This window comes from Babylonia areolata, chromosome 24 (genome assembly GCF_041734735.1).
Source record: "Babylonia areolata isolate BAREFJ2019XMU chromosome 24, ASM4173473v1, whole genome shotgun sequence".
Lineage (NCBI taxonomy): Eukaryota > Metazoa > Mollusca > Gastropoda > Neogastropoda > Buccinidae > Babylonia > Babylonia areolata.
Genome location: NC_134899.1, coordinates 19,381,168 through 19,407,967, shown reverse-complemented (window position 1 = coordinate 19,407,967; position 26,800 = coordinate 19,381,168). Strand labels below are relative to the sequence as shown.

At 43.5% G+C, this 26,800-nt stretch overlaps 2 protein-coding genes across 10 annotated transcripts in view; both read left to right on the top strand.

Annotated features, from left to right (window-relative positions):
* LOC143299229 (sequestosome-1-like) overlaps window positions 1–26,800 on the top strand; it is a 90,987-nt gene that overhangs the window by 9,409 nt on the left and 54,778 nt on the right. The window lies entirely within an intron of this gene.
* On the top strand, window positions 161–23,612 carry LOC143298502 (alkaline phosphatase, tissue-nonspecific isozyme-like). 9 transcript variants are annotated; one of them, XM_076611323.1, is made up of 11 exons: window positions 161–289; window positions 10,681–10,767; window positions 12,126–12,349; window positions 13,833–14,007; window positions 14,589–14,776; window positions 15,126–15,233; window positions 16,156–16,258; window positions 17,972–18,115; window positions 19,083–19,271; window positions 19,731–19,847; window positions 22,734–23,609. In XM_076611323.1, the coding sequence occupies exons 2-11, from the start codon at window positions 10,692–10,694 to the stop codon at window positions 23,216–23,218; spliced, it is 1,809 nt and encodes a 602-aa protein (XP_076467438.1). In that variant the 5' UTR covers window positions 161–289; window positions 10,681–10,691; the 3' UTR covers window positions 23,219–23,609. The 9 variants fall into 9 exon arrangements, with proteins under 9 accessions (XP_076467438.1, XP_076467440.1, XP_076467446.1 ...); XM_076611325.1 differs by lacking the exon at window positions 161–289 and adding an exon at window positions 333–397; XM_076611322.1 differs by lacking the exon at window positions 161–289 and adding an exon at window positions 4,474–4,583 and having other exon boundaries at window positions 22,734–23,610.

The following is a 26,800-nucleotide window of genomic DNA, read 5'->3' as shown; positions in this document are numbered from 1 at the left end:
CGGATGAGAGAAAGGGCCCGGGAGATACTTAGGATGGAAAAGGGGGGCTGGTGGGTGGCTGGGTAGGGGCTGGGGGAAGCGACACAATGTCACGCTACACTTCCTCGTACATGGCTCTCCTGTCTTCAGTTGATGGGACATGCGTACAGTTGTCTGGCCTCGGCGAACATCACTGGTGTAGTCAGGGGACGATTTCCTGTGGGACATTATATGCCACAGCTGACTTGTCAGTCTCCGCCGTCTTCAGTCTTCCTTAAACCCGGCTGTTGCGCGGGGTTCTGTGACTGAGGTATCGTGTTTATTGTGTTGTGCTGTTGTGTATGACACGGGACCTGCCTTGTACCGTTCCTGTCTTGTCACAGTGGAACTTTCTGCTAGAACTATACTGTGCTGGATGGTAGGCAACTACATGTGTCAGTTTTCTGTAATGTCTCGTCGTGTTGTGTTGCGTCAGTCGTGTCGTGTTGTGTTGCGTCGTGTCGTGTTGTGTTGCGTCGTGTCGTGTTGTGTTGTGTTGTATTACATTGTGTTGCGTTATGTTTTTGTGTCACGGATTGCTGAGGCAATACGCTTTATCGTGTTTGATCTGTTAGAAATTGCTTTTTTTGATTTTATTTATTTATTTATTTTTTTTTTTTTTCACTGATGACGTGAGTAGTCAGTCGGTTCAAGCTCACCGACGAAGTTATTTTCTTTTGATTCAGACATATTTTTGACTTAGCATTGAAATAACATTTCATAAAGATATTGCACGTGTGTGCAATTTTTGTTTATATTATCCTTATGTAATCGAGCTGAATGTGAATTTGTAGATTGTAATAAAATAATTTTAACAATGCAGACGTCTGTTAAAAAGTAAAAGCGTTATCTTAGTTTTTCTTTGACGTAGGTTTTGACGCAGAGAGAGAGAGAGAGAGAGAGAGAGAGACCCAACTACTTCTGCTATGATTCTGATACAACCTTAAATCTAGAGCCTACATTCAATGGGTTAATAATTCCTGTAAGTTTGAGGTATCCTGAAATTAGGGACCTACTGATTTCACCAGTACTGTTGGACCGGTAATTCAGTCTCGCGCACATCCATTATTTATGAAACGGGATGTTACTAATAGTAAATGCATGTTATGATCCATTTTCTGTGGTGTTCGACATTATTTTGAGGGTTGTTGTTCTCAGTGATTTTGATACAAATTCATTTGCTATACTAATGTGCAGCCATTTTGCCAGGTTAACATAGTGACAGTCATTCGCCAGTCCGCAGAAAACAGCTCCAATCATGAAAAAACAACAAACAGATAACTCTTTAAAAAAAAAAAGAAAAAAAAAAAAGAAGAAAAAGGTTTGAATCGACAAGTGTTGCTTCGTGGTCATGATATGGGTCTTTTCGCGTTGCTTTTAAGCCTCAGTAACTCTTGATTTCGCATAAGGGCTTGAGAAGATGACGTCACGCGCAGTGCATTGTGGGACGGGATGCCATTTTGCCGGCGGTCAGGGGCAAACACGAAAACGAAACAACGCGATGCGGTGTTAAACTTCGATCGTCTCCACAAAGATACTGAGCAATGCCACTTACTTGCAGCATTATCGGCTGTACAAGCTGAGGATACAATACTGAATCAGGACTCACTGGGTATCGATTTTTAACGATTTCTCATAGTTGAAACTACAGCAGGTAGCAGGTTGAAGAAGTCACAGAACAAGGAGGCAGGCATGTATCGCAGCTATCCAGTGCACCACAGTGACGTTCGCAAATACCAGTGAACATTTCTGTATTTGTTGAAGACATTTCTGTGGAGATAACACAGTGTTGTTAGCAAAGAAATAAACGGTGAATTCTGAAGTGATCTCAGTCTCCAAATAGGCTAGTTTTCATTACACGTGTTGAAGCTTTGGCTTACACGACTGAGGTTTTCATGTGAATTCTGACCCGTGTTCATATGAAGGCCCACAATCCGTTGGCTTATCATATGGCTTCACTACAGGAATTAGCCTAAAAAATAAAATGGTATCCAACAATAACTCATTTTATTTATCTGTGTCTTTTACTGAGTTTCATCAGTCTCTGCCTCAGCGTGTCTCTGTTAATGTTAGTTTCATCAGTCTCGACTTGGGTTCCCTTCTGAGGAACAAAGGAGAGATTAATGTGGGCATAGGTTGTTGTTTTTCAGTGTCATTGTAGATCTTGCTCAGTAAGGAAATTTGGAGCACACTGCTTAATAACTGTTTCGAAAGAAAAACACAGAAGACTGAAATAAGACATGTGTCTTCAGATCAGTGATATAAGATGAACATCAAAGTGGATGCACACACACACACTGTGACACACACACACACACACACTGATGTGCACACACATACACAGTGACACTCACACACACACTGATGTGCGCGCGCACACGCACACGCACACACACACACACACACACTGATGTGCACACACACACACACACACACACTGATGTGCACACACACACACACACAGAGCAATACACACAGTGACACGCATATATCAATATATTCATAGAATCAAACATATATTTCTACTATGAACAATTTGAGCTGAAAATATGTGGGGGCAGGGGAGTTAAGGGGGGGGGGGGGGGGATGAGAGAGAAAGAGTGTAAGTCTGAGTGTGTGCGCGCGCGTGTGTGATTGAGTTGGTGTGATTGAGTTTGTGAGAAAGATTAACTGCAAAGGTCACCATAAAAGGTTCAGTTATGTTTTCAAGTAGCCCTGCATGTGATATGTTGAAGTCTCACTCTACTGGGCCCCCGATCTCTTCACCTTGGGCACAGCAGAGTGAAAATAACAGAAAACACCCGACACAAAAAAGTGAAGAATAGGGAGGAAATAATTATTGAAAAGTTAAAATTTTACTCATGATATCCCAGTTTTGTGAGTTTTTACTGGCTTCTCTGCGACAAGGGAAGATCGAGGCGCCTCTTGTTGCCAGATGCTGATCATGACTTTAGTGAGACTGTGTCTACAATCATGTATGCCGCATCAATTTGTGGAATCCTTTGGGTCAGTAAAAAGTAGCAGCAGTAATTGATTGCTCTGAAATTTTCATGAAAAGACCATCTAATCTTCATGCAGGAGACATGACAGATTCTCATTACAAACACAATCATACAGTGATATGTAGGTATAATAACAAAAGGTTTTACATCATTCATTTCAAAAGGCTGGGGAGGGTGAACAAGTGACTTGTAAGCACATAAGGGGATTTTAAAAATAAACTCCTACTTGGGGATCTTTTCTTGCTGACTGTGGATTCAATATTGGAGAAAAAGTGGGACAATAATGTGTGCTGAAGTGAAAACTCCATCCTTCACCGAAGGCAAATGTGAGATGCATACAAAAAGATATAGACCATACATGAAAACTTGCCCACTTTACTGGAATGTATACAAAAAGAGTAATTGGAAACCTGGGGTTGGGGGTTGGGGGGAATAACATCTTATCCCCATCAGATCCTGAGGTGAAATGATGTGAAAATTGCCCTGTACTCTGTGTGTGTGTGTGTGTGTGTGTGTGTGTGTGTGTGTGTGTGTGTGCAGTGTCAGTGTGCGTGTTTTGTGCTGTGTAAGTGTGGATGTGTATATGTGTGCTTGAGCTGTTGCTCACATAGCTTGAAACCAGCCCCCCCCCCCCCACCCAGCTCATACATAAGTCACACAAACATGCTCTCTCTCTCTCTCTCTCTCTCTCTCTAACACAACACACATTCACACACACAGTGGAACACAACCACAAACTATCTCTCTCTCACACACACACACAAACAAACACATACACACCACACACACACACAACACACACACACAAAGCACGCAGTGACTCCTTCACACACACTAGACGCATTGACACACAACTCCGAAACAAACACACGCTCACGAGCCACTGATCTAAATTTTGTTTAGATCAGTGCATACAAAGCACACCGTGGCACACTGACAGCACTCTAACAGAACGTACGTGCTCGCGTACTTTTTTCCGTCGTGGTGAACAGGCCTTAAAATCGAAGAAGAAACACACACACACACACACACACACACACATAGCGAAAGTGACACACACAGGCACAATCACTCTCAACCGAATCGTACCGGTCGAAGCCATTCACAAAGCTAAGTTTATCGATGTATGCACAACTTGTCTCAAGATCAAGCTTGCCAACGTTCTTCCTATTTTTCTTTGCTTTCCTATTTCACACTTGTTAATCGATCTAGAGCACGAGATGGACGAGCAAGTCGGATCGTCTAATCAACTAAAGTCACGGTGCTGTTGAAGCGGACCGAAATGAAGGGAAATGACTCTGACAAGCCTAGTTTCGTGACGTCATCGCTCGTTCCCATAGCTACCTGCACGGTAAATGTGCACACACATTTTCATTTGGATATGTCCCAGAATTTATTATTCTAAAATAGGAAATTATCATGGAAACGTACGCCGTATGCTCACAGCGGAAACGGTGCTTTGGAGAAGGAATTTTGTGTTGGTTGCGTGACAACCTGCAGTGATTCAGCGTTCGCCTTTGTGGTATTGTGTGTTTTTCTTGGAGAACGACTGGATGTGCAGAGGTGATTCATGTAGGCCTATGTCCGGTTTGTGGAGATAAACCCCAGTGTTACTATGTTTTGCTCTCTCTCTCTTTCTCTCTCTCTCTCTCTCTCCTCCACCCCTCTCTCTCTGTCTGTCTTTCTGTCGGTCTGTCTGTCTCTGTCTTCTTGTATCTTCCTTCTTCTTTCTTCTCTTGTTTCTGTTCTAAGTATTAATTGTGCATGTACTTATGTTGTTCGTCTTTTTCGTGGGATTGAATTGAAATTTATTCATGCAATGTCATGCTTTTGTATTGAGTAATTGTTATGTTTTCCATTTTCGTGAGAGCAGGATGAAAACAAAAAATTTGTGCTTATTCCTTTTCAGTTTCCCTCAATTAAAAAAAAAGAAAAAAGATTCGATCGTTCGTTCTCTCTCTCTCTCTCTCTCTCTCTCTCTCTCTCTCTCTCTCTCTCTCTGTCTATCTCCTCCCCCCTATCTCTAACTTCCTCCCTCTCCTTATCTCTCTATATAATTATCTCTACTTGGGTCAGGGAAATAACTCAGGCCGCATAACAGGCAGACGTATCTCAAACAACATTATACTTTAAAGTCAAGAAAATGGAGACAGCCGATGGCTGGGGGATGTCACGTAAACCCCAGACTTATCGACAGTTTGTTGACAGTCGTAGATGATATTTCGATCTTAAAAAAAAACCAAACAAACAAAAAAGCAACAACAAAAAACAAACAAACAAACAAACAAACAAAAAAACACGTGAATATTGTGACAAAATGAAAGAGCAAGAGAAACAGAGAAAGACACTAATTTAGATTTTTAAAAAATGGAGGAAAGAGAGAGAGAGAGAGGAGAGGAGATGGGGTTGGGGGGAGGAGGGACGGAGGGGGGGGGGGGGAGGGGGATGAGGTTTAGTGAGGTCACAAGCAGACACAATGGAAACCTTGTTGAAAATTCGCAATAGCAAAAACGGGGGAAAAAAAGTATTAAAAAGAAAAAGAAAAAAAAAGAAAACAAAAAAGGAAAAAAAAATGTGTGTGTGTGTGTGTGTGTGTGTGTGTGTGCTTTGGGGACAGTACAGAGGTGTGTTTCAATACATATATCCGGGGCGTGTGCGTGCGCTTGCTTAAGTGCGTCTGCGTGTACGAGGACGTGTGCGTTGTGCTGTTTGGTTTTGGTGTGTGTGTGTGTGTGTGTGTGTGCTGACAAGGAGAATGATAAATAGGACAGACAGTTGTCATCACAGGCTGGTGGGTTGAGGAGGTGGGTCGCAGAGGAGGGGGTGGAGGAGGGGGGGGGGTGTGTGGAGAAAGTTATGGGATGGGATAGGAGGGAATGAGGGTGCGGGGAGGTGTTGGAGGGGGTGGGGTTGCGGTGGGGATGGTGGGATGTGGGCTGGTAGTCGTGTCTCACCACGTACACCTAACTCGTGCGATTACATTGCACAGGGAAATCCATCATTGTTCGAGCCCATAAATCTCTCTCCCTCTGTTTTGTCTGTCTGTGTTCGTCTGTCTGTCTGTCTGTCTCCGTTCCTCTCATTCTGTCTCTGTGCTTTGAAATTAGTTTTATTAAAGTCAAGTTCATTAACTCCTAATGATTATAGGTCACTTGATATCCTCCCACTGGAGCTAAAACTAGAATATAATAAGGCTGTTTTTATGCACAAAATAGTAAGCGGCTACGCACCTCCTTCAATTATAAATAACTTCCCAGTAAATAACATAAGACATGTACATAAGTTGCATATACCTCGTCCAAATCTTGATCTTTTTAAGTCCAGCCTAACTTACAGCGGGGGAACGTATTGGAATAATTTACCATCACGTTTAAAAAATATTACTAACCACAACAACTTTAAGCAAAATCTAAAAATGTACCTGTTCACAAAAATTGACGTCACCTGAAATCCAACATTGCTTTCGACAATTTGTGAGGTCCCTCTCACTCTCTCTTGAGTGGATGCATTTGTGTGTGTGTGTGTGTGTGTGTGTGTGTGTGTGTGTGTGTTTCATGATTTTTTTCTTTTTTTTTTTTTTTCTTCTCTTCTTCTTCCTTTTGTGGAATGGCTTTGAATTGTGAAATAATGGTATATTTTGATTGTGTTTTGATTTTGTGCTCATTTTCGCTTTTTTAGCTTTATTCCCTCTTTAGGGCGAGGGCTGGATGTAAAAAAGCATGTTACTTGCTTATCTATTACCCTCGTTCATAAAGATTTTGTCTTGTCTTGTCTTGTCTTGTCTGTCCGTCTGTCCCTCTCTGTGTGCGTCTGTGACGGAGATCGAGAGACTGCAAAGTGGCGCAGTTAAGTGTGCAACGCGAAGCTGAGGATCGGGGTCTGTTGTCACATCTCTCGATGGACGTGGTGTGGTGCGGGGCGGTGTGGTGTGGAGTGGTGTGGTGTTGTGTGATGTGGTGTGGTGTGCAGTGGTGTGGTGTGCAGTGGTGTGGTGTGGTGTGATATGGTGTGGTGTGGTGTGGTGCGGGGCGGTGTGATGTGGTGTGGTGTGGTGTTGTGTGGTGTGGTGTGGTGTGATGTGATGTGGTATGGTGTGAGGTGGTGTGGTGTGATATGGTGTGATGTGGTGTGGAGTGATGTGGTGTGGTATGGTGTGATGTGGTGTGGTGTGATGTGGTGTGAGGTGGTGTGGTGTGATGTGTGTGGTGTGGTGTGCGGAGCGGTGTGATGTGGAGTGATGTGTTGTAGTATGGTGCGGTGTGATGTGGTGTTGTTTGATGTGGTGTTATGTGGTGTGGTGTGGTGAGATGTGGTGTGGTGTGGTGTGGTGTGGTGTGGTGTGGTGTGATGTCTCACCACGTACACCTATCTCGTGCGATTACACTGCACAGGGATATTCATCATTGTTCGAGCCCATAAATCTCTCTCCCTCTGTTTTGTCTGTCTGTCTCCGTTCCTCTCATTCTGTCTCTGTCCGTCTGTCCCTCTCTGTGTGCGTCTGTGACGGGGATTGAGAGACTGCAAAGTGGCGCAGTTAAGTGTGCAACGCGAAGCTGAGGATCGGGGTCTGTTGTCACATCTCTCGATGGACGTGGTGTGGTGCGGGGCGGTGTGGTGTGGAGTGGTGTGGTGTGGTGTGATGTGGTGTGGTGTGCAGTGGTGTGGTGTGGTGTGATATGGTGTGGTGTGCAGTGGTGTGGTGTGGTGTGGTGTGGTGTGGTGTCATATGGTGTGGTGTGCAGTGGTGTGGTGTGCAGTGGTGTGGTGTGGTGCGGGGCGGTGTGATGTGGTGTGGTGTGGTGTGATGTGGTAAGGTATGGTGTGAGGTGTTGTGGTGTGATGTGTGTGGTGTGGTGCGGAGCGGTGTGATGTGGTGTGGTATGGTGCGGTGTGATGTGGTGTGGTTTGATGTGGTGTAGTATGGTGCGGTGTGATGTGGTGTGGTTTGATGTGGTGTGGTATTGTGCGGTTTGGTGTGGTGTGGTGTGGTTTGATGTGGTGTGGTATGGTGCGGTGTGATGTGGTGTGGTTTGATGTGGTGTGGTATGGTGTGGTGCGGTACAGTGGTGCGATGTAGTGTGGTATGGTCCGAGATGATGTGGTGTGGTTTAATGTGGTGTGATTTGATGTGGTGTGGTATGGTGCGGGGCGGTGTGGTGTGGTTTGATGTGGTATGGTATGGCGCGGTGTGATGTGGTGTGGTATGGTGCGATGTGGTGTGGTTTGATGTGGTGTGGTAGGGTGCGGTGTGATGTGGTGTGGTATAGTGCGAAACGATGTGGTGTGGTTTGATGTGGTGTGATGTGATGTGTGTGTGGTTTGCCGGTTTGATGTTGTGCGGTGTGATGTGGTGTGGTATGGTGTAGTGTGGTGTGGTGTGAGACAATGTGATGTGGTTTGATGTGGTGTGGTACGGTGCGGTGTGATGTTGTGGTGCGGTGTGGTTTGATGTGGTACGGTGTGGTATGGTGCGATGTAATGTGTGTGGTGTGGTGTGGTTTGATGTGGTGTGGTATGGTGCGGTGTGGTTTGATGTGGTGTGGTATGGTGCGGTGTGGTGTGGTGTGGTTTGAAGTGGTGTGGTGTGATTTGATGTGGTGTGGTATGGTGCGGTGTGGTGTGGTGTGGTTTGATGTGGTGTGGTATGGTGCGGTGTGGTGTGGTGTGGTTTGAAGTGGTGTGGTGTGGTTTGAAGTGGTATGGTGTGGTGCGATGTGATGTGATGTGTGTGCGGTTTGCCGCTTTGACGTGGAGTAGGGTGGCACGGTGTAATGCACTTTGATATGGGTATTATGTGGTCTGGTGTGGGCGGCCTCTGATATCAGTCGTATTGTAAGGTGTGGCTGATGTTCTGGTGCAATGCGTTGCGGTGTGATGTGGTGCCGTGTCACTGTGTGGTATGATGTAGTGTGGTGTGATGGGGTGCCGTATAGTGTGGTGTGATGTGGTGGGTTGTAGTGTGGTGTGACGTGGTGCAATGCGTTGTGGTGTGGTGTGGTGTAATGTGGCACTGTGCGGGAGTGTTGTCAGTGGAGCAGTGTGAAGTGATTTGTATTTGTATTTCTCTTTTTTATCACAACAGATTTTTCTGTGTGAAATTCGGGCTGCTCTCCCCAGGGAGAGCCCGTCGCTACACTACAGCGCTACCCATTTAAAAAAAAAAAAAATTTTTTTTCCTGCGTGCAGTTTTATTTGTTTTTCCTATCGACGTGGATTTTTCTACAGAATTTTGCCAGGAACAACCCTTTTGTTGCCGTGGGTTCTTTTACGTGCGCTAAGTGCATGCTGCACACGGGACCTCGGTTTATCGTCTCATCCGAATGACTAGCGTCCAGAGCACCACTCAGGTTTAGTGGAGGGGGAGAAAATATCGGCGGCTGAGCCGTGATTCGAACCAGCGCGCTCATATTCTCTCGCTTCCTAGGCGGACGCGTTACCTCTAGGCCATCACTCTACATGGCGTGATGTGGTGTTGTATGGCGGGGCGGTGTGACTTGCGGTTCGATGTGGCGTGTTGTCATTGATGTGATGTTGTTTAGTGTGAGGTGGTTTGATGTGGCGTGGTGTTATGTGACTGATGTGGTATGGTGTGATGTGGTGTGATATGGCGGTGTGGTGGTGATGTGGTGCAGTGTGATGCGGTGTGATGTAAGGTGATGTGGCCTGATGTGGTGTGCTATGATGAGAAGGGTGCTGTAAGTGTGGTATGGTATTGTGTGGAAAAAAAAGGCTGAGAGAGAGAGAGAGAGAGAGAGAGAGAGAGAGAGAGAGAGAGAGGAAGTAAACATTGATTTAATGTCAGGCCTCCGTCTGGCTCACAACATGAGCGATGATAGAGATGATCTGTGTACACGGGAATGCTCATAAGTTTGTAGTTTGCATCTACACTTCCATTGCTTTGTGAACAAAACTAGACTAAGCAGAATTTAAACATAGATGGATTTCGAGAATACTTTGGAATAACTTCACTACTTATTTCATTATACTTGCGACATATATGCAAATAGTGATGTTCTGGTTCTAGCATGTTCTTGCAAAAAGGGCATCATTTGTTTCTGTCTGGGCTAGTTTAACATAATGGGGAAAACTGAATTTATGGGTGACATACCAATTCTTAAGTCTTGAAGATGTTTTACGGCGTTGAACAGTCTTAATAAAATACAAATAAGGGTTGATCGTTAGGATAGGTCTGAACTGAAAATGATTATAATAGAAATCAAGAGACTGAAATGAGTCATGTCAGCTTTGAGCATAACAATATACAAGCCTTTGTTTAAATTCCTTGATAAACTTATTAATGTTAGCAACGCACTGTGCTTCCCAGACGGCACCTCCAAACCACACGTATATGCCTACCTAAATAAAATATTGCGAATGTTACACACCCAAGTTATGTAGTTTTGATTTTGTAAAGACAGGAGCATGATATAGGCCTTTTTGGGGTATCTATTTTCATTCAAATAAACTAGTCTAAGCCAAAACTGTATGCATTCTAAGCTTGTCCTATTTCAAGAAATTGGAAATCTACTCGTTTCGGGAGAGAGAAAGAGAGGGGAGAGAGAGGGAGAGAGTGATAGAGAGAGAGAGGGGAGGGGGAGGACGAGTACATTGTTTCTTTTCGTTTCTATTATTTTTGTTTGTTTGTTGTTTTTTGTTCCAGAACTACACAAAATGGACACAACGGAAGTGTGTGTCCGGTGTCTTTTGTCACTTCTGTTCGTGCCCTTCGTCCTTCCCAGCGGTCCTTGTAAGTATAAACACAGCAGCTTTGTTTCTGCAATTTATCATGCACACAGAAAGCCGGACCTCAGTGCAAGTATACACAAAACAGACCGCGTTCTGCAGCAGTCAATAAACACTCAGAAATCAAGACCTCACTGTCAGTATACACATAGCAGGTTTTATCATGTACTCATCTATGCACGCTGAAACCAAGGCTGCTCTGTAAGTAAAAACAAAACAAACAAACAAAAAACCAAAAAAACAACTGACCTTTTTTTCTTTTTAATGTACACTTTTCCATGAACACAGTCAAGATACCAGAGCACGTATTCTACTTTTCTTTCTGCACGAATCATCCCTCTACCCATTGTAACTATGCACAGAGCAACTAAACGCATGCTCAGCTGTCTTCTCAGTGTAAACAGTCATAGATCTACACAATGATTTTGCATACAGCACTCAACCTGCTTTCTTTTATGCACAAAACACCCATTTCTCATTGCATACACACACCTGCGTGTATCCTGTGTTCTATCCTTTGCACAGCAGCTTGAACTGCGATATATGAAATATATATAAAATACAACACTGATAGTTTCAAACGTTTGTTGAATATCTACTCGTATACTTTTTATTTTATTTTATCCAATTTTAGCAACTTAAATTCATGGAGGTAAATGCACAGTACATTTCGTGTCTCTTGCAATGCAGGCATGAAGTATGAAGTAAATAACAATGATTTGACCTTTGTCATCCACTAAGAGTAGGTAAATTGTGGTGTAAATTGCCTGAATAACCACCGCCATAATCCCGTACTAACCTGATGACGACATCACACGCTTTCCCGCAATTGCAATTTTGGCGGCTGTACAGGAAAGCGTGTATGTCGTTATCAGGTTAGTAAGGGGTTATGTCGGTGGTTTTTCAGGCCATTTCTCCACAATTTACCTCTCAGAGTGGAAGACAAAGGTCCAATTATTGTTATTTATATCATACTTCATGCCTGCATTGTAATCACACGAAATATACTGTGCATTTAGCTCCAGGAATTTGGGTTGCTAAAATTAGATATTACCTTTTAGGCAATATGACCTGCACACGATTATCAAGTTCATAAAGGTTGGGTTGGGTTAGGTTGGGTTGGGTTGGGGCGTCCTCAAAACAAAAGCAGAGGGCAAATACAGTACAACACGATACAATACAGCATCACTGGAATTGTCCGAAACGGGAAAATTCCATGTTTGCTCATACACATAATGATAATATCAAGAATCACACGAAACGCTATGACAAGAACAACAGGCAAAAAACACACGACAATGCGTGTCAGAACAATCGTTCTTCGTTGTCTCTGGTTATTTCGGAGATATTTTCATTCTCCAGTCACAGCAGAGGAGTGGATGCAGGAAGGCAGAGAAGAGCTAAACCTGGCTCTAAACTTACGTCACAACCTGGACGTGGCCAAAAACGTCATCATCTTCATTGGGGATGGTATGGGCGTGTCCACGGTCACAGCCGCCCGAATTTATAAAGGACAGAAGCACGGGCAGCCCGGAGAGGAAACGCTGCTCAACTTTGAACAGTTCCCCAATGCAGCGTTTGCAAAGGTAATGGCACCTCTTCACATGCTTGGCACACATGGGGGTTGCTGAAAAACAACAAAAAACAAAACAGAAATAATGACAAAAAATACCGATGTTTGTACAGAGTACATATGTACTGAGAAAAGAAATGACTAAAACATAATCATTGTCTTTTAGCTGTGTAGCAAATAATTCACAGTCTTCATGGTCGTTGTTATTAATTGTTGCTGCATATATTGTTTTTTTTTCCTGCTGGGCCCTCACACACACACACACACACACACACACACACACACACACACACACACACACACACACCTCAGACGATGCCATGACAGCACTTCTGTAACTGGTTAGTCATTGTTGGTTCTGTAGCTGTGATCTTCGTTATTTGTTCACTGGTAATAGTATACATGGTGTGGTTTCGCGTGGTATGTAGTGTGTGTATACAGGAGTGGGAGTAGATCTATATCCCTGTCTCTGTAGTAGTAGTAGTAGTGGTAGTAGTATTTGTAGTAGCATTGTCAAAAGAGTAGGAGGAAGAGGAGGAGCAGTAGCCGGGAAAGCTATCGATTAATTTTTTGTTGTCGTTATCATTGATTGATGATATCAATTAGAAATGCCAATATTCCATACTTTATGCGCACTTTATACGCGTAACAGCTCAGATTTCTTTTCCCTTTTTGATAAAATAAAAATGTACACATATGACGACGAACAAAGATATGTGCAGTGAAAAGGAATCAGTGCGAAAATAAATATATAGACAAGAACGGTTCAGATTTATCGCTCCTTTCTCGTTACTCGTTAAGTTGGGAGCACATTAGAATTTTCTTTTCTTCTTCGTTCGTGGGCTGCAACTCCTACGTTCACTCTTATGTAGACGAGTGGGCTTTTACGTGTTTGCCCGTTTTTTACCCCGCCATGTAGGCAGCCATACTCCGTTTTCGGGAGTTTGCATGCTGGGCATGTTCTTGCTTCCATAATCCACTGAACGCTGACACGGATTGCAGGATCTTTAACGTACGTATTTAATCTTCTGCTTACGTATACACACGAAGGGATTCAGGCGCTAGCAGGTCTGCATATATGGTGACCTGGGCGATCGGAAAAATCTCCATCCTTTACCCACCAGGCGCTGTTACAGGGATTCGAACCCGGGACCCTGAGATTGAAAGTCAACGCTTTTACCACTCGGCTATTGCGCCCGTCTCACACATTAGAATCATGTTATATGATTATCATGAACAAAAACAAATAAACCCATTTTCTTCTCTATATCCACCTTAAAGAAAACGCCAGGCAATAATCACAAAGGATCATATCAGATTTACGAAACCATGTCTATTGATTACGAAAACTCACGGGGCTTCATCAGAAATAACTGTTAGGAATTTGTTGGAGGAGGACGGGAGGGGACAACAACAACAACAACAACAAAAAGTAACAACCCCAGAAATGTGTTACCCCTATGATGACTTTAGTCACGTGATCTGTGAATGGGCAGACCTACAACACGGACAAGCAGGTGCCCGACTCGGCGGGCACCAGCACGGCCTTCATGAGCGGGGTGAAGGCCAACTCGGGCACCTTGGGGGTGGATGCCCGCGTGCGGCGGCAGAACTGCTCTCTCCTGCCCGACGCCGCTGTGTCCACCATCATGGACTGGGCCATGGCAGCTGGTGGGTGGCCGTCTGTCCGTCTGTCTGTTGGACACAATACTCTCCTTCCTTCGTGGGCTGCAACCTCCCACGTTCACTCGTATGTACACGAGTGGGCTTTTACGTGCATGACCGTTTTTACCCCGCCAGGTAGGCAGCCATACTTTGCAGTTTTCGGGGGTGTGCATGCTGGGTATGTTCTTGTTTCCATAACTCACTGAACGCTGACATGGATTACTACAAGATCTTTAACGTGCGCATTTGATCAGCTGCTTGCGTATACACACGAAGGGGGTCAAGGCACAAGCAGGTCTGCACGTAATTATGTTGACCAGGGTGATCGGAAAAACCACCACCAGGCACCGTTACCGAGATTCGAAACCACGACCCTCGGATTGAAAGACCAACGCTTTAACCACTCGGCTATTGTTGCACCCGTCGGACACAATGCAAGTCACGTACACTAAAATTCTTTCCCAATACAGTTAAGAAACAATATGCTGAGTTTATTAAGCTCTTCAAAGCAATCGCTTAAAATGCGCTGCCGCTTTACAATTTACCAAACTCTCTTGTCTCGCATGCCGCCATTGGTTGGATACTAGGCAAGTGGGCGGGGCTAGTGACGACAACGCACGTGACGCACGCGACCCCAGCGGCAGCCTATGCGCACACGCCGGAGCGGGAATGGGAGAGTGACGCACAGATGTGGTTTGCCAGTGACCTCTGCAAGGCCAAGGTCAAGGACATCGCCAGCCAGCTCGTAGAGGACGCGCCCAACAAAGACATCAGGGTGAAGTAACACGCTTTGCGGGAATATTCTATGATTGAATAAGACATTAGATGATACTGTTGCTACCACTACAACTACGACGACGACTAATAACAAGAACAAGAACCACCACCAACAACCTTTGAAACAAACGCGCGCGCGCGCGCGCACACACACACACACACACACAGTATGGATATTAATGTTACAACAAGAAGCGGGAGAAGAGCCACAAACCTGCATGCACACACACACACACACACACACACACACACACACACACACACACACACACACACACACACGTGATAACGTTGACGTTGACGATGATGATGATGATGATGATGATACCCATGATGACTTCGTCCAGGTTATCTTGGGGGGAGGGAGGAAGTTCTTCCTGCCTCGCACCGCCCTTGACCCTAACTCACTGAGACTCAACGTGGAAGGTCGGCTGGACGGCCATGACCTCGTCAAGGTCACTATCCTCCCTCTTTTCTGTGTGTGTGTGTGTGTGTGTGTGTGTGTGTGTGTGTGTGTGTGTGTGTGTGTGCCCGCGCGCGTGTGTGTGTGTGTGTGCTAGATATACAGCGCGCGTGTGTGTGTTAGATATACAGATATACAGATAGATAAATAGATACACACACACACACACACACACACACACACATGGCTAAGGTGAGAGCGACCCTGACAGAGAGAGAGAGAGAGAGAGAGAGAGAGAGAGAGAGAGAGACTGTACATAGCGTGTTTGCGTGCATGTGTGCATGTTTGTGTGACTTTTGTGCGCCCGTCTCGAAACGAATTTCATGAATGCGTTTCGTATGTTCTGCGTATCTATTTTGTATTGTATTGCAGAAACAGAATACACTGTATGAAATTCTGGCTGCTCTATTCGGGTAGAGCGCGAGGCCATATTGCAGCGACACCCATTTTCTGTCTGCAGGTGTATGTTTTATTACCACAGTGGATTTTTCTACAATTTTTGTGTGTTTTACTATCATCGGATTTTTCTACAGAATTTGGCAGGGACAACTCTCTCAGTCGTTATCGAGGTTTCTTTAACATTCCCTTGGCGCTAAGTTTATCGCGTAATCCGAATGACTAGCGTTCAGACCACTACTCAAGGTGTGTGTGTGTGTGTGTGTGTGTGTGTGTGTGTGCACGCGCGCGTGCGAGTGTGTGTGTATGAAAAAACTCTGGCGAGCGTGAGATTCGATCCCGCACACGCAGATTCTCCAAACTGGACGCTGCGGCTTTACCACCAGGCTACCACCATTCCATTCCAACTATACTAGTAAATGCTGAGACATTCTCACACACGAAAATGAAATACATCCCTATACACAATAGTTGCCATGCTACATTCCCAATTACGACGTGTCTCTCTGGGCGTGCAGGCGTGGCTGAAAGACAAAGAGAGGCGTGACGCCACAGCTAGCTATGTGTGGAACACACAACAGCTGCACAACGTGGACGTGAACAATACAGATTTTTTGCTGGGTAAGACTTGTGACAATACTGATATGAACAAGGCAGAATTCTCGCTTGGGAAGACTTTTGACAATACTGACGTGAACAAGACATATTTTTTGCTTGGTAATACTTGTGACGCAATACTGACGTAAACAAGGCAGATGTTTTGCTTGGTAAGACTTCTGTGATGCAATGCTGACGTAAACAAGGCAGAATTCTTGCTTGGTAAGACTTGTGACAATACTGACGCAAACAAGGCAGACTTCTTGCTTGGTAAGACTTGTGACGCAATACTGACGTAAACAATGCAGAATTCATGCTTGGTAAGACTTGTGACACAATGCTGACGTAAACAACAAGGCAGAATTCTTGTTGGGTAAGACTTGTGACGCAATACTGACGCAAACAAGGCAGACTTCTTGCTGGGTAAGACTTGTGACGCAATGCTGACGTAAACAAGGCAGAATTCCTGCTGGGTAAGACTTGTGACGCAATGCTGATGCGAACAACACAAGATTAAATGCTGGGTAAGCCGTTACGTGTACAACACAGATTTCGTGTTGGGTAAGATGCTACCATATTGACACGAACGACACATAATTAGTTCTTGCTGGGTAAGACATTACCATATTGACGTGAACATCACAGATTTCTTGCTGAGTAAGATGTTACCATATTGATGTATATAACACGGGTTTCTTGCTGGGTAAGACGTTACGATATTGACGTAAACAAAACGGGTTTCTTGTTCGTTAAGACGTTACCATATTGACGCGAATGACACATACTTGTTGCTTGGTAAGTCGTTACCACATTGACGTGTGCAACACAGATTTCTTACACGTTACCATATCAACGTGAACAAGTAATGTGTGCTGTTATCATTGAAAATTCATTGTCCTTACGGTGTGTCATCACTGAAAATTCATTGTGCTTATGGTGCAGGTCCAATTCGCTTATTCCCGTATCACCTACTCTGTGATTCTACCGCCATACTCAATGACCTCCTGAGAGTTGGGCATTTTGTCTCTTTTCGCCTACATACTGTTCCCCTTTCGCCCGTTTCGGCATTCTCTACCTATCTCAAACCTATGCGCGCACACCAACCCCACCCAGACACCCAACCATTCCCACCTACCCTCCACACACATATAATAACATACACATACATCTCTCTGCCCCCGCCCCCCCTCTCTCTGTGATGAGTTTGTGTATAATGTGTGAGTGTGTGGGTGGATGGGTGTGAGCGTGTGACTGTTCCCTTTATTGATTTTTATGATGATGATGATGATGATTATTATTAGTAGTAGTGATGGTGGTGGTGGTGGTGGTGGTGGTAGTAGTAGTAGTAGTAGTAGTAGTAGTAGCAGTATCTACCATCATTAATATAGTTGTGTCTGATCGTTATTGCTTTTGTTGTCACATGGACATATTGGAAGACTAGGCAATGCCTAAAATCTTTGTCCTTGAGTCGTAGGTTTTTTTAATCTCACGTCACAAATTAGAAGTTCAGACTATACAATTTTTGTTGCATGGTCTATTCTACTTTGCTGTCTTTGTATGCAGGCCCTATCATAGTTTCTTCTTTACTCTTTGGTAATGTGTTTGCTGTAATGGGGACATTTTAACTGTGTGTGTGTGTGTGTGTGTGTGTGTGTGTGTGTGTGTGTGTGTGTGTGTGTGGGCGTGCGCGCGCGTGTGTGCGCGTGTGTGCTTTTGTGTGTGCTTTTGTGTGTACAGGCTTGTTTAGTCAGGGTCACATGGCCTTTGATCTCATTCGCAACATCTCTGGAAAAGTCACAGAGCCCAGTTTGTCCGAAATGGTCACTAAGGCCATTGGAATACTCAGCAAAAATCCACAGGGGTTCTTTTTGCTGGTGGAAGGTAGGTAGAGGTAAAATGCACGCGCAAGCCCGTGTGTATGGTGTGTGTGTGTGTGTGTGTGTGTGTGTGTGTGTGTAAGGAGGAGTGGGATGCGTGTGCGTGTGTGTATGCGTGCGCGCTTGCTTATGTGTGATATCGCACAAGTTCATATTTCTGAGACCCCCTTTCTCCCTCTGACAGCAACAACAGCAATATTAGCACAGACGCAGACGCAGACCCAGACACAGACGCAGACACACACACACACACACACACACACACACACACACACACACACACACGAAAACAAAAAACAAAAAAAAACAGCAACTCTGCAGTCATCGCCATCATCCTTATCATCATCATCTCGATCACCACCACCACCATCATCATCATTGCCACCATCATCATTAACCCCTCCCTTCGCCACCACCACCTCAAATACGATCATTATCGTCACTGTTATCACCACCACCACCACCGCCGTCGCCAAAACCACCACCACCACCACCATTGTCACTATCATAATCATAATATTTATCACCACCACCATCACCACCACCACCATCGTCATAATTATCACCACCATCATCACCACCACCATTATCGCCACCACCACTATCGTCACTACAATAATCATCATCTTTATCATCACCACCACCACCACCACCACCATCGTCATAATTACCACCACCACCATCACCACTCAAACCATGATTCTAAGGTGGCGCCCAGTAATGGGGTAGAAATCCACTCTGATACGTATACAAATACATATATGCATGCACTCAAGACCTGACTAAGCGCGGTGGGTTATGCTGCTGGTCAGGCATCTGCCAAAGCAGATGGGGTGCAGCGCATAATTATGGATCAGTCCGAACGCAGTGAGACCTCATTGAAAAAGTGAAAGTGAAACTGGAACTGACAGCAGCAGTCAATGAGTGAAGTGAAATAATTTTAGATTATGTTTTCCGCGCGTGCCCCGCAGGTGGCCGTATCGACCACGCCCACCACGTCAACAGGGCACACCTGGCCCTAGGGGACACTGTGGCCATGGACGAGGCCGTGGCCACGGCCACACAGATGACAGGGGACGACACTCTCGTGGTGGTCACGGCCGATCACTCCCACGTCTTCACCATGGGCGGCTATCCCGACAAAGGTCACGACATTCTGGGTGAGTGTTTTTTTTTGTTTTTTTGTTGTTTTTTTCTGGGAGGGAGGGTTGGGACTGTGTGGTGTAAGTGACGAGCCTTTTAATGCAAGCGTGGTTTCCAATCTTTTTCTGTGGGGGTGTGCTGCCACTATTTCCCCCCGTACTGATATCAGTTGCTAGCGCTCTGACCCCCTATGCTGAGGAGGCAGAGCGCATTACAAGAACCCATTATCATCATTATTACCACCACCATCATTAACATTACATCATCATCATCATCTTATTGTTATTGTTATCATTATTATTATTATTATTATTGTTGTTGTTGTTGTTGTCGTTGTGGTTGTTGTTGTTATTCACCACCACCACCATCATCGTCATTATTATTATTATTACCACCACCACCACCACTACCACCACCACCACCATCATCATCATCATCATCATCATCATCATCAGTTAGTGACGCTGTTGCAACAGGTTTGGTGGAACACACCTCTGAAAAGGACAAGGCTCTGGATGACATGCCATACACCACCCTGTCTTATGCCAATGGACCCGGACCTGGCCGGGTAAACCTCACTGGTGTCGACACCAGTAAGTCACTGACTGCCCCCTTAGCAGTTAGCTGGCATGTTGTTGTTGTTGTTATTGTTGTTGTTGTCATAGTTAACTGGCATGTTGATGTTATTGTTATAGTTAGCTGGTTTGTTGTTTTTGTTACAGTGAACTGGTATGTTGATGTTAATGTTACAGTGAACTGGCATGTTGATGTCATTGTTATAGTTAATTGGCATGTTGTTATTGTTATAGTGAATTGGAATGTTGTTGTTCTTGTTATAGTTAGCTGGCATGCTGTGGTTGTTGTTAGCTGGTATGTTGTTGTTGTTGTTGTTGGTTGGCATATTGTAGTTAGCTGGCATGTTGTTGTTGTTGAGGCTAGCTGACGTGTTGTTGTTATAGTTAGCTAGCATGTTGTTGTTGTTGAGGCTAGCTGACGTGTTGTTGTTATAGTTAGATGGCATGTTGTTGTTGTTATAGGTAGCTGGCATGTTGTTGTAGTAGTTAGTAGGCATGTTGTTGTAGTAGTTAGTAGGCATGTTGTAGGCATGTTGTTGTAGTAGTTAGTAGGCATGTTGTAGTAGTAGTTAGTAGGCATGTTGTTGTCATAGTTAGATGGCATGTTGTTGTAGTAGTTAGTAGGCATGTTGTTGTTGTTACAGTTAGTTGGTATGTTGTTGTTACAGTTAGTTGGTATGTTGTTGTTACAGTTAGTTGGCATGTTGTTGTTATAGTTAGCTGGCATGTTGTTGTTGTAGTTAGCTGGCATGTTGTTATAGTTAGCTAGCATGTTGTTGTTGTTGTTGTGGTTAGCTGGCATTTTGTTGTAGTTAGCTAGCATGTTGTTGTTGTTGTAGTTAATTGGCATGCTGTCGTTGTTGTAGTAGCTGGCATGTTGTTGTTATAGTTAGCTGGCATGTTGTTGTAGTAGTTAGTAGGCATGTTGTTGTTAGAGTTAGCTGGCATGTTGTTGTTAGAGTTAGCTGGCATGTTGTTGTTGTTGTAGTTAGCTGGCATGTTGTTGTAGTAGTTAACTGGCATGTTGTTGTTATAGTTAGCTGGCATGTTGTTGTTATAGTTAGCTGGCATGTTGTTGTTGTTGTTGTAGTTAGCTGGCATGTTGTTGTAGTTAGCTGGCATGTTGTTGTAGTAGTTAGTAGGCATGTTGTTGTTGTAGTTAGCTGGCATGTTGTTGTTGTTGTAGTTAGCTGGCATGTTGTTGTTGTAGTTCGCTGGCATGTTGTTATAGTTAGCTGGCATGTTGTTGTAGTAGTTAGTAGGCATGTTGTTGTTAGAGTTAGCTGGCATGTTGTTGTTATAGTTAGCTGGCATGTTGTTGTAGTTAGCTGACATGTTGTTGTTGTAGTTAGCTAGCATGTTGTTATAGTTAGCTGGCATGTTGTTGTTGTAGTTAGCTGACATGTTGTTGTTGTAGTTAGCTGACATGTTGTTGTTGTTATAGTTAGCTGACATGTTGTTGTTGTAGTTAGCTAGCATGTTGTTGTAGTTAGCTGGCATGTTGTTGTAGTTAGCTGGCATGTTGTTGTTGTAGTTAGCTGGCATGTTGTTGTAGTTAGCTAGCATGTTGTTGTTGTTATAGTTAGCTGGCATGTTGTTGTTGTAGTTAGCTGGCATGTTGTTGTAGTTAGCTGGCATGTTGTTGTTGTTAGAGTTAGCTGGCATGTTGTTGTAGTTAGCTGGCATGTTGTTGTTGTTGTAGTTAACTGGCATGCTGTCTTTGTTAGAGTTAGCTGGCATGTTGTTGTTATAGTTAGCTGGCATGTTGTTGTTGTAGTTAGCTGGCATGTTGTTGTTGTTGTAGTTAGCTGGCATGTTGTTGTTGTTGTTGTAGTTAACTGGCATGTTGTTGTTGTTGTTGTAGTTAACTGGCATGTTGTCGTTGTTGTAGTAGCTGGCATGTTGTTGTTGTAGTTAGCTGGTATATTTTTGTTGTTGATAACTGGTGTCTTGTTTTTATATTTAGCTGGCATGTTGTTGCTGTTCACTAACAAGTTGTTGTTGTTGTATTGAGTTGGCATGTTGTAGTTGTTTTTAGCTGGTATGTGTTGTTACTGTTAGCTGGCAATTTGATGCTTTTTGGTTTGTTAGTTGTTGTGTGTGTGTTTTTCTGTCCCATCACACCACACTGTTCATCCCGGGACCCCTACATACACACCACACACCCGAGCTCGTTTTCCCAAAGCACCAATACAGTGTGAGGCCGCCACAAGGCCACACATCAGAGGAGACTACCTCTGCTCACTTGCTTCAGGTGGTTTTCAGCAGCGCCTGTTCTAACTCCGTACACACACACACACACACACACACACACACACACACACACGAGCCCTCTATTGACGACAATGATCGCTTAGAGCTGGCATGGATTCTCTGCAATTCATGCTGTTTTAGTTCAGCGGACGGCGAGGACCGTCTTCATGTGGAAAACACATCCAAACACGAAATAAGCAAACCTAACAAGCTGAACAATTGAAAAGAAACAAAAACAAAACAAACAAACAAATAAACAAAAAAACCCACAGACAAACAACAATACAACCTCATGAGTGCAGTGGTATTGGGTGCTTTTGATAAGCCTACATAACATAATGGAAATTGTTGGAAGGAACTGTAAATTCCAAGGGCATTTTGCATTATTTCGCGACGAAACAAATAACATTCAGTGATATCGCTCGTCTGTCTTTCTCTCTCTCTCTCTCTCTGTGTGTGTGTGTGTGTGTGTGTGTGTGTGTGTGTGTGCTCTTTTTTGTGTTTTTGTTTTTATTTTTCAATTATTTGTAGGTTCCACAAAACCAGTCGTACATGGCGGAAGAAATTTAGATGCGAAACTTAATGCAGATACCGGTTTTACGCATCTCTGTATTTCAAGCGATCCTAGCTGCTGCTTTTTGCGTGTTCCAGCATTCATGGGTTTCCAGCAGTCACGCCTCGTCAGCATGGGCTTCGAGACCCATGCAGGGGAGGACGTGGCCATCTACGCCAGAGGCCCCATGGCCCATTTGTTTCACGGGGTGCACGAGCAGAGTTACATCGCCCACGTCATGGCTTTCGCCGCGTGCCTGGGGCCCCATACTCAGCATTGTCATAATCGGTCGGATTCGTCACATCCGGTGAAAGAGGCGACCAACAACATGGGGGCCCCTGAAGCAGCAGACGAACAAGTACCAGTGCCGTGTGAACTACCTTCCAGCGCTGCGAACAGCAAGCGTCTGTCTTTAGAATTGTGTGCTGTTTGTGTGAGCGTTTGGTTACTGTTGTTGTCTTGTTTGTTCCTCGTCGACATTAAAAAAAGAAAAAAGAAAAAGAAAAAAGAAGCAGCAGCAGAAGAAGAGAGAGCAAACATATCTATTGTCAGTTTTCTGCTTTATTTTTCGTGCGTTTTATAATGTAATATATCACATTGTAAAAAGACAGTGGCGAGGTCGAACACATGGGACCTGTTTTCAAATTTCTACTTTTTTACTACTCTAATTTCTTAAGTTTTATGATGCAGTACATGTTACTGTGTTGTTTTGTATCGTATCGTATTGTGTCGTGTTGCATCGTACTTTACTTAGTTATCGTAACAGTCATCTGGAAAGGAAAAATCGACAGAATTGTACAACGCGCTTTGTGTGTGCAAGCGTCTGAGATTGTGTGTGTGTGTGTGTGTGTGTGTGTGTGTGCAACTTTTGTTTCCTCATTAAAAATGACTTTTCGAAACAAATTTGTTTTGTTTTCACGTGTAATTAGCATGCGCCGAGTGCGAGACGTACATAGAAATTAAGTTTTTAATCGTATCGTCTCTTTGTAGAACCCACACTACAACCACTCCTTATCCAGTGCAAATGACTGGAGGGAGGGAGGGAAGGAAGGGGTGGTGGTGGTGGTGGTGAAGGGGCAGGAGTAAACTTTTGATCTGCAGAGATGCTGTGTGTGTGTGTGTGTGTGTGTGTGTGTGTGTGCGCGCACACACGCGCACTGTACAATTGCGTGAGTCAGTTTTTGATGGATGGCAACACCCGTCAGCAGTCGATTTGAAAAGACCTGTTGAAAGGCAGCTGATGTAATGTGGTAAAATATGGATCTATAAATGGCTTAATGGATGAAACTAAAGATAGACGTGCCGTTCACTTCTTCACACATCAGAAATAAAACCCAACACCAAACAGCCATATATCAAACAAATGGATGCAAACAAGGTGAGAAAGACAAGATGTTTATTACAAAGTTTTCTTCTTCTTCTTCTTCTTAAAATTTCTATACAGTTATAGTAGCAGTTTTATGTACAATGAGGTCCAGCCACACTTGCAATAAATTACAGGCAACATCAGAGTACAACAGCGATAAAACTTCGCTCCAAATCGCACCAGGTAAAAAGGCCTCTTGTTTTTTTCACTCACCACTCATTCACTGTTCCAAGCTTTTTTTTCTTTTTTTGTAGTTGTTTTCTTCAACCTCTGTTTCAATAAGCTGACGCAGCGCTGAACTTGTTGCCATAGCACAAACCATTCCAAACATAATTCCCACAGCAACCATGAAGTGTTCCAAAACGCTGTTGCTCCCCATTCTATGAAAGAGATCGACAACATGTATGCAGTCTTTGTGTCATGATAATTAGGTGCTCGCTCATATATATATATATATATCTCCTAACTGTGGTCATTTTGCAGTAATCAGGATCCAGATATCAGTATCTTCCTATATCTTTCAACCCCCACCCCCCTCTCTCTGTACGTTGTTCGATGCACGTGAAAGCTATGTACTCAAAATGATTGTGCGTAAGTTTATTTCTGCGCATATATGTGTACACAAATTCAAGAGGCTAAAAACATGCATGTGAATACTTACGTAAAACGTATGCAGGCATACATACATACACACACACACACACATATACATACATATTTGTGTGTGTATGTGCATGTGCGCATAAACAGATGTGTGTATAAAGAAAGGCTGTGTAATAACGCCCCTCCCTCCTAAAGAAGAAATCAGCACAAATAAACAAACACATAATCAATAAATAAATATGCACATGCCCTTTTCATTCACTCATTTCATTTTCTACTTGAGCACCAAACTCCTCCCCCTTTTCTGATCCAGTTTTTACCTCCCCCTTTTCTGATCCAGTTTTAACACAAACATGACAACAACGACAGCAGCAATTTTCTCAGAACGTTCACAACAAAGCTTCGCGGTTAAAATGATTAAAAAAAACAAACAAACCCCAACTTCTACCTTCCCTATTAGAACAACAACAATGAAAACATTCTCAGAAATGCTTACAACAAAACTTTGCGACTGAAATGTTAAAAAAAAAGAAAGGTTTACCTCCCCTCTTTACACCAAGGCAAAAAATAACCCCCCCAAAAAACCAACACCCCCCCCCAAAAAAAAACAAAACAAAACAACAACAACAAACACCCAACCCCCCCAAAAAAAAAAACAAAACAAAACAAAACAAAACAAAACAAAAACAACCCCAAACACAACAAAAACAAAACCAACCCCAAAAACCAGCAACACTAACAAAAAAAACAAAACAAAACAAAAAAATCTAAGAAATGCTCACAACAAAGCTTTGCAGTTGAAACGATAAAGAACAGCCTTCCCTCTCTACATCTTGTCAACAATAACAAAAACATTCTAAGAAATGGTCACAACAAAGCTCCACTGTTTTAATGTTAACTACACACCCAGGCCAAAGACATAAAGCAGTAAGTACACAACAGCAGTCATATAAGTATCAATACTGAGCAGACTGCTGTAAAACAACAGATAAAAAAAGATTAAAAAAAAAAGACACGACAAAGCAGAAAGCTTGTCAAACAAAATAATTAAAATTTGAATCGATTGTGAAATAGATTACCCCCCTTTGGTCCATGGTCGGTGATTGTGAATTACCGATTCTCTCTCTCTCTCTCTCGCACTCCGCCACACACACACACACACACACACACACACACACACAAACATACGGAGACACCAACCTCCAATCCTTTCACCGTGTCAATGAATATTGAAAACACTTATGGTCTTGATATACATAAGGTTTTGAATAAAATATTCATTATCTGTCTCATCACGAAACAAGCTAAACACATGAGCAGAGGAGTGGGAAAGGGTGGGAGGTGGGGAAGGATATCCATTTGGCGATTTTCACGAGTCAGTTACTGGTTTATTTACAAATGTTCGACGAACCATTTTACATTCTCTGTACACAGATATTTTTTTTCTTCTTTAAAACAAATTCAGTTCCCGTACAACTGACAATAACAGGAAAAGAAAGAGGCGTAGTTGAAGATGGCTGGAATAATATGAATGGATTTTGTTTAATCATCATGAAAATGATTGAAATGATTAAACCGTTTTCAAATGGATGAATTGATCAATTCGCTTCAGCCTATCCATCACTTAAATGGATGAAATGATAAAAGGCTACTGTTTATAAATACGTCATTACAAGCCACATTCTCCACAGAACAAGACCAGACGTTCCTCATATAGCTGAACACGGGTCACAAAGCATATCTGATCCAAACATTTCGGATGACCCCCAAAATACTTCAAAACCACAATATGTACAATTTTCCCCCTGACGATCTGAAACAGCAGAAACGAATTTGAGGTGATGAAAAGTTCGGATTAAACAAAAAATTAATGTACACACCAGATTCTAGGCAACACGAACTTCCTGTCGTGTCTCAGAAGAACAGAGACCCATTTGAAAGCTTCACTCGCTCAGAAGCAGATCTTTGAAAGGCAACCACAGTTAGGTCAGCCTTTGTATTCATTTGTGTATTATGTTTTGGGGGGTTAACGCCGCACAATGTCACTGGAATGCGGTCAGCACCTCTGGTTCACTGACTCCACCAGTGAGCATGATAAACAACATGAAAAGTCATCATTAGTTGTTATCAATATTATTGTTTATATACATATTGGTTTTGTAAATGCAGTTTCCCAGTATTGCTCCACTCAGTCAC